This window comes from Lipotes vexillifer, unplaced genomic scaffold (genome assembly GCF_000442215.2).
Source record: "Lipotes vexillifer unplaced genomic scaffold, Lipotes_vexillifer_v1.1 scaffold896, whole genome shotgun sequence".
Taxonomy (NCBI): Eukaryota; Metazoa; Chordata; class Mammalia; order Artiodactyla; family Lipotidae; genus Lipotes; species Lipotes vexillifer.
In genome coordinates, this window is record NW_006778096.1 from 1,325,970 (window position 1) to 1,335,006 (window position 9,037).

Consider the following 9,037-nt stretch of genomic DNA (forward strand, 5'->3'; position numbering starts at 1 on the left):
GAGGCGGGCGACCAAAAAAAAAAAAAAAAAAAAAAAGGTTATTTTTAGAAGGGCTAGACTGGCATGCCATACTCAGGTAGAATTCCATGGATTCGTGGCCTATGGAGGAAGAGCCAGCCTTCATCTCATAGAGGTCATGCTTCCCTTCCCTCATCATCTACCCACTTTGTCCTCCCCCTTAGTTTCCTTCTAACCAGCTCCCTATGTCTCTCTTTTCATCTTTTCCCTCCACTGACTTCACTGTCTCCTCATTACTTCTAATTTGCCTCAGTGTTTCCCACATCTTGTCTAGTCTCTTTGGAATTCTGTACCTAATTAAAAAGGAGAAAAATGGGATCAAATCTTTACTAGGCTCACGGCATGGGCTAGACACTGGGCAAGATACTTTACAAATGTCTTTCTCGCTTAATCCTCAGAACCATCTAGTCTATATTTATCTGCATCTTACATATGAAAACTGAGGCCCCAGGGTGTGAAGCCAAGTTACACAGCTAACAGGTGGTAGAGCTAAGTTCCAAACGCAGGTCTTTACCCTGCTGACCCCTGGTGCTTTCACACTGTACTCTATTTTCTCCATGAACTTATAGAATTCAGTGTAACTTTCAGGCTGAAAGAGAGCTCAAACTAAAAATGAGACCATTGAAGAAAGTGGCAGCAAACCTGAGAGTTGGTAAGAGAAGGAAAGCCACATTGATATAGGAGGAAATCTGCCGTCAAGAAAGTGGATCATGTGGCTGCTTTAGAGTTGGCATAATAACTTTCACACTGGGCACTGTGTTATTGCTTCTCTTTCACAGAGGAGGAAACTGACTTAGAAAGGTCAGATCATTTAGGTGAACCTAGATCTGCTGATCTCAGATGCCTTGCTACCTTCCAGTTTCATGATGGGATTTGAACACAAATTTGTCCAAGCACCCTGGCCCCAAATATCTCACTGCTGTCCTCTGGCCTCAAGGGGGTAGAGAAAAGGGAAGGGCTCAGTTACAGAGAAGGCAGCATTTTACTTTCTCAGAGTGTTTTTGTTCCATGAGCTTAGAACTCACATTTTCGGTTTATAAAAGTTAGCTTTGAAAAAGATCTTCCTTTTAGACAGTTACACCCTCAAGAAATTCTCTTCAGATGTGCATTGGGCCAATAAGAAAAGATATAGGCAGTTGTAACAGTAGGAGAATTAGGCAGTGCACAAATGCCTTTAAATTACTGAATGCGCCCTCTGTCTTCTAGACAATTGCACTTTCAGGTGTGCACAGGAGTAAAAGACAAGATATAGGCAGCTTAAGCTGGGGAAAAATCAGGAAGTGATAAATGCCTGCTATCTTGCCTTAAACGTTGGAATGAACCTGTGTCCATCAGAATTTATTTCTTTGAGCGACAGTTAGCTTGATTCTATTCTCTATCCCAAAGGCTGTCCTTACTTACAACCCTCTGTTTTGCAAATCTGCGTCACACTGGAAACCAGCATAAAAGGTAGATTAAGAGCATCCCTCCACCCAAAGCCATGCAATTTTCCACCCACCTGGACCCCCGGGTAAAGTAAAGGCGTACAAAGCACCCACAGCCCCACTTGACATGGCCCTTCCTGCTGCACTCGTCTCCCTGGCACCTCACACACTGCAGGCACACCCGCACCCCGTGGCCTTCCTCCTAGCTCTGTCCTCTTCTCCAGATAGTTCCTTGGATAACTCCTATTCTCGTTGCTCAGATGTTACTTCCTCAATGATGCAGCCTCCCCCCAGAAAATATATACAGCCCCTCAGACGTACACGGAAGTCCTTCCCATCCTCCTTACTCTGCCCTACTTTTTCTTATTTCCATTGCACTTATCACCTTATAATAATTTCCTTATTTATTACATACATTGTTTCTTTCTGTCTCTATCCGCCACCCCACCACCACCACTCCTGCCTCCCTTTTTCAGACAGGCTCTTGATCTTTTTTTTTTTTTCATTGATAATGCTTAGAACTACACCTGGCACAGAGTTGGCACTAAATAATTATTTATTGAATGAACAAATAAATACATACCGTGAATGAAAGGGATAAATGAGGCATCAGGATACTCTCTGGCAGCAAAAGAGAACGTGTACCGTTACACAACTGCATGCTTGAAAACAGCAAAATTGCATATCCTTTAGAAATAGTCTACAATCCAAACATGCTTCAAAGCAGGGTAATTAAGAGTACAGGCTTTTTAGTCTGACTGACCTAGATTTCAATTGTTTGTACACGTGACATCTCTAAACCTCAATTTCCTCTTATGTAAAATGGAGTTATAATGATGGTACCTACTTTGTAAGACTATTATGACAATTAAATTCGATTCGGTATGTAAAGCACTTAGCACAGTGCTTGGCACATAGAACTATCTTGCTAGATCACCAATTATTAATACTATTAACATCTGGAATGTTAAATATATAGACACCTGGGTGTGCCTATATCCATTAATATAGAGATAGATATACACATCCACCAAAAGCCATTATTCTGTAATTCTTATTGTGATCATTCAATTTGCATGGCTCATAAAAACTGGACCATGTTATGGATGAGAGAGTAAAGAGATGTTACTGGTACTAATCTCCCATGGACAACCCCAGGTTAACAATGCATTTTCTGCCCTGGATAGCTGTTTTCTCTCCAAGCTGTCAGTATGTTTTCACTTTCCCATCCATGTGTTCATTCGTGGATGTGTCTCTTTACAGGTAGCCAGCTGTTTTCTACCCAACCAGCTATGAAGGAACGTCAGGAGCTATTTAAACACAGCTCTTGCTTTGCCTCTAATCAGAATTAGGGAAAATCAAAAGAACAAACATTCCGGTCAACAGACTTACAGAACATGAAACTCTGAGAGATTTTTTAAGTTCCCACTTAAATGTGCTTATTTTGTTTAGCCTAAACACAGATAATCTGGCATGTGCACTATTACCTGCCCCCTTCAAACTGGCTGATCTTGAAGTCCAAAATGGCTTTCTGAATTGTATCTGGGTCTCTGCAGGTATCACCTGTCCTTATATGTAAGAAAGGTATCCAAACATCCACGTCTCTACTTTGGGTTTTAAACTAACTTTATACTTTTCTCGGGAAAGAAAAAGAAGGCATCAGTGCAAAAATTATTTTCGAAGTGGCGTTATGCAAACCCTTCAACACATCCCCGAAGGTGCCAGCCTTGTACTTATAAACAGTTTCAGAGCATTTCAGGTGTTCAGCGTAATTTTCACTCTTATTGCGGTACTCTCACTGTGTTTGAGCTCTTTTTTATTATTATTTTTTTTCCCCTTACCTTGAAACTAGTCTGCCATTTCAAAGCAAGAAGGAACTACTGACAAAGCATGAAGGTGTTCTATTCTCTACTTAAATCCTAACTTTCTTTCAAATAGTTACGCGATTTGGGGGTGGGGGAGGGTCGTGGTTTGATCATGCGTGGAGGCACGTGCAACCTTAAGGAAGCAAAAGTTGAGTCTCGAGTAGTTTCCTCGAAAACTTTGAAAACTTCACTTTGGAGCAGTGTTTCTTCCTGACGTTAATTGGTCGGCAAATTAACTTTCCCTTCCCTCGCTGTTTTGTTTCTGCTTCCAGTGACAGTGGTGCTGTTTGCAGCTCTCAGGCGACAGCGAAAAAAAGAACCTTTGATCATTTCCAAAGAGGACATCAGAGACAACATTGTCAGTTACAACGACGAAGGTGGGGGAGAGGAGGACACCCAGGCCTTTGATATCGGCACCCTGAGGAATCCCGAAGCCATAGAGGACAGCAAATTACGCAGGGACATTGTGCCCGAAGCCCTTTTTCTACCCCGACGGACTCCAGCAGCTTGTGATAACACCGACGTCCGAGATTTCATTAACCAAAGGTTAAAGGAAAATGACACGGACCCCACTGCCCCGCCCTACGACTCCTTGGCCACCTTCGCCTACGAGGGTACCGGTTCGGTGGCCGATTCCCTGAGCTCGCTGGAGTCGGTGACCACGGATGGAGACCAGGACTACGAATACCTTAGTGACTGGGGGCCTCGGTTCAAAAAGCTCGCAGATATGTACGGAGGGGTGGACAGTGACAAGGACTCCTAATACGTTGCCTTTTTCATTTTCCAGTACGACACTGAAACATGTTTAGTGGCTCTTTCTTTCTATTTATCCACCGCTCCGTGAAGGGTTCTCTGTTCTACCTGTTCCAAAAGTCAATGGCTGCAGTCCGTGCGGATCCAATGGTAGAGACTTTTTCTCTAGTACACTTTTATGAGCTTCTGAGAGGCAAATGTTTATTTTTTAGCGCATCCAGTTAACCATGTCAGCCCAACAGGCACCGTGCTGGAAGAGAGGGTGGGGAGTAATCGTTTCCCCTGTTCTCTTAGGGCAGGTTTGGAACATGCTCGATTTCACTGGCCTGGTCTCTTAGTACATTGCACTGACTCAAGGTCAGCTGACTGCTCTGTACATTTCACATGCTAAGGGGATAAGGGATGATACTTTATAAAAATATCGTTTTAGTTAAAGAAATGAAGGAGGAACCACTGTTCCTGGTATATCAGCTCACAAGGAGATGATGAACTATATATGGGTGCGTATTTCTGTTACAAAGAATTTGAAACGATATTTGCCGGTCCTGTTTATCCTTCATGATCTTTTTCTGGCACCAATGACTATTCAAAACATCAGATCCACCAACGTTTTGAGATTCACCTTCTTCTTTAGGAAATGATGCCAATTAAATGGTAACATTCAAAGGTGAACAAAAAGAAATCTTAATAAGACCTCATTCCTTGCCACTGACTCATAATTTGTTATATATTTAGACATACAAAAGTTTGCCCTTGCACCATATAAAGGGAAAAGAAAAATAGCTAATAAATGTTAACAAAGGAAATATTTAGCATATTTTAAAGTTTGGGCCACCAAATGTATCATGGATCACTTGAAATTATTTCAGCCATCAGTAGGCTAATTACAAATAAGTCTAAATTGTTTAAAAAGTTCTTGAAGGAACTTTTCTGAGACAAAGTTTAACTCCTTGTCTGTAACTGTCAGTATTATTCTAATATACTTGAAGGTAGCAGAGTGTAAAGTAATAATTCATATTCTTCAGATACTTCTTATACAATTAAGTTGCATTAGTGAAGGTAGATTAAATAAAACTCAGATCCCTCTCTCGGAGTCTAATGGGGAGGTAAGAGCCAGTCACACTTGAACTTGACACCCTGTCCTTCACGTTCGGAAATATCCATATATTTATATAACATGATAAAATACATATATAGATGAACATTGAAATCATGGTGAAAACCTACATATTACATGTTTGGAAGACACTTAAAAAGGGAAAACTTGGATTCCCTTCAACAAGAGTGTTTAAGATTGTAATTAAAATGATAGCTGACTTTCAAAAGCATTAAAATTTTTTCATTGTTTTTAACTTTGTTTCCACGGCAATCCTGCCATCCTTGTCTTTGAACTAATGATAAAGTAATGGTCTCAAACTGCAACAGAAAAGTAATGTACAAGCCATCAAATCCATTATTCCTCTAATTATGCAATTAGCATCATAGTTATCATCCAGAGGACCCAACTGAACTGAACTAATCCTTTTGGCAGGTTCAGATAATTTATTTCATATGCTGTTCTAATGATTTTTGTCATTAGACTCTTATATTGTGCAGTCATCAGAAATTTCCAAAGTACTGTAATGAAACATCCTTGTTTTGAAAACTTTGAAAAAAACAGGCTCTGTATGTATATAATATGTACTTAAGAATATGCTGACTTCAATTATTAGTCTTAGGGATTTATTTTCAATTAATGTTAATTTTCTACAGATAATCTTAGTGCCATTTCCATTTGGGGATAATGTCCTATCAGCACATACTTTCTATTTGGAAACACACTGTTGTTTAGTAGTTAAGTTCTAAATAGGTTTATTACCCGGGAAGTAAAGACAGCACCTTTAAAATAAGAGAAATATAGTCTTTTGGGTTACCCAATGAGAGTGAAAATCTTTTACAACCATATTATTCCTTGTGTTTCCTGAATGGGTGGACTTCCCTGTATACTAACTAGTATTTCATGGTTGGGCTGTTTCCTGCTTACAAGGTTTTCTTTTCTAGTTCTTCACACACACAGACACACACACACACAGGAACGCAGACAAAATCCTACAGGAGGGCTTCACTGTAATGAATCGATATATATCATAGTCACAGGTAAGTGTTGAAAAAGAGATAGCTTAGTAAAGTTAATTAATAAGAACTAGTTATTTATAGCAATAGAACACCACCTTGATCACACAAATTACTGTAAAATTTAAGAGCTCTCTATCCTTTCATGTCATGTAATAAAGTATATCAAGAAAGATAGTCCTGTGAAAAGAAGAGTATCATCAGAAGTCTTCCTTCTGAAATGTTGGCATTAATTGGAACGTGTGTGGGTTGACGCCAGCAACTTCCATGTTTAAGGGGTAAGGTTTACGCTCTCTTCCTAAGTGAAAGTAAGAAGTTCTGTAGTGGAATTTCTGAGGTGTGACTGGAAGTTATCTTATTCCACCCTGAAGATGGGACAGTTATACCAAGAGCAGATTGATAGGACTAAGTACATAACTGTTAAATCTCTTACCACAAAAGCTGATGATGAAGTGAATCTCTAAGAAATTAGATAGATTGGAGCTGAATGTTTTGCACTAGCGTCCTATAAATGTCAAGACTGAGTAATATTTTCCTAAAACTAAAGCTGCTGATGTCGCGGAAACAATAAGAGCCATAGTTCCATCATTCTGTGCTGGTCTCACTTCCTTCCACCAAGACATCCGGTCAAGAACCTGGGTTGACATGAATGACTGGAGAAAACATTAGTTTTCAGCTCAGTTTTCACATTGTCTCTGTCCTGATATTAGATGTTTGTGATGAGAAAGAAGGAAATTGAGAAGAGGTAAAGTTGTTTTAATATTTGCTTTAATCACTGAGAAACTAAAATTCATTAAATATAGGGAGATTGCCTTTGTGGGTTGTTTCGAGGACTTTGAGGCCCTTCTCACTTTTTTTTTTTTTTTTTTTTTTTGCCCTCTATTCAAAGGGGAAAGTTTCTTCATCACTGAGATGTTCCCTAGAATAAGCTGAAATTTTGAAAACATTAAGCTATTGTGCATAAGTTTAAAGCCCCTTCACTTCATGGCACTTTCTTCTGAAAGGCCTGGAAAACATTCATTCCCAAATAAAAAACTAAATCAAATGAGGGAGAATCAAAAATGGTTTCATAGAGCCATAAGAGAGGGGACGTGGGCCCAGAAAATATATGTTTTTGTAAGAGCTTTCTTAGCTTTACAGTTCAGGTGCATATAGGGAGGTTTGGATACAAATCAACTCCATTTTCAGATGGAATAACAGCTGGTATTATATTCTAACTCAGTATAAAAATTTTGGTTTAGTGTTCATTTTCAGCTCCCAAAAAGTTATACAAAAAGTTCTTATAAGTTGAATCTCTATCTTAGAAGCATCCAAATTTTACGGATCCAAATTAGCTTCAGAATGTTTTCATTCGTTTCATTTTTAGGTAATTTTTAAATTTAAACATTTAAGTAATACATACATTTGAGGTGTTCTGACTTGCTGAGCAATACCTTATGCCAAATGCTTTGTCTTGAAATGGGTATTTCACTGGAGATAATCATGTATAAACTACGAATTGGGCATTCCTCAATTCTATATACTTGAGGACCATTAAAAAAGTATGCAGTTGAAAGGAAAGAAGAAACTTGATTCCTGGGCACAAACTAAATATTTACAGCAGGTACAGCTAAATTCATTTTCCCCAGGGACCGAACGAACCACCAAATAAATTATTTTTTCATAGTCACTAGTGTTGAAGTGGGGTAATTACTTTGGAAGAACACTAAAAAGTCATCTTTTTGAAAGGTATCCTCTGAAAAGGATCATTTTAGTGTAATTTTATTCTTTTTTTTTTTTTTGTCTAGAGGAAATCTTTTTTGAATTGTGACAGGAGATTAAAAATCCAAGCAGTCTACTATTACCACTACAACCCAGCCTCCTTTATCAGATTATAAGAGTGGAAAGATTAAGACTTCGTGTGTGCGTCTTCAGGAAAATGAACTATTTCCTGAGGTCTGACAGCAGCTTTCTTTTCTAGAGAATACAAAATTACAGTATCATCTCCTTAAAAGTTCAGTGATTCTTACGGCTGCAGCATTTTTAATCTCCCTTTGGCATCTTTATGGAATAATTTTCTAAAGAGATAATTCTCTACTAAAAAATATCGGACCCCGACCATATTTTCTGTGCAGAGCAATACATCGACTCACACGCTTGTTAAAAGTTAATAAAGAAATAGTTCATTTTTAAAGCCAGAAGTTTATGGTCTCTGCATTGTCAATTTAATTTAAGCATTGCTGAGACAATCTTTAATCTACTCCCCATTTGGTAATACCTTATTTATGATGCATTTTCATTTTTTAATTTGGGGGGCACGTTTGCCCGACAGAGCCAGCAGATGAAAGTGCTGAAAGGAGGTGAAATGGAAACAAAGCCTATTACCCACTGTATTTCAGACAGGACCAGGCACTTAGCCGAAGAGCCACTGGGTTATTAGATTAATTTCAAAAGAGCTTTTACAAGTTGCTTAATTCCCTTTTTTAAAAAACGCATGGACCACAAACTCAAATTTCTCCTCAAATGGGGTTAATCCGACAAATGAGGCATGGACCCAGCGTTGTGGAAAAAGCATTCCACTATAATGAGATCTTGGTCTTTCTTGCAAGACTGTGCTATTTATGTAAATATGTCTAGAGGCACCTGCTATAAGCTTTTAGTTTTCTATGATCTATTAGTTTAGTGTTTATTAAGGAATCATATGTATAGAATTACTAGGCATTCAGGAGGAATGCTGTGTAGCAAACATAAAACTGATCTGCTCGGGAGAAACACAGGAGCGATTCAAAACCACTGTACTATTTTGTTTGTGGTTATTTTCATTGCTTTGAAAGTAAACTGCATAAGAATAGGACTTAAAATAATTGCTATGGGCATCTTCAGTAG

General features: G+C 38.8%; 1 protein-coding gene across 1 annotated transcript in view; it reads left to right on the top strand.

Annotated features, from left to right (window-relative positions):
* The window catches only part of CDH6 (cadherin 6), a 128,963-nt gene extending 124,851 nt beyond the window's left edge, over window positions 1-4,112 (top strand). The window contains exon 12 of the mRNA XM_007451410.1: window positions 3,580-4,112. Coding sequence (XP_007451472.1) covers window positions 3,580-4,070 — 491 coding nt within the window. The 3' untranslated portion in view covers window positions 4,071-4,112. The remainder of the gene's footprint in view (window positions 1-3,579) is intronic.
* The last annotated feature ends 4,925 nt before the right edge of the window (window positions 4,113-9,037 follow it).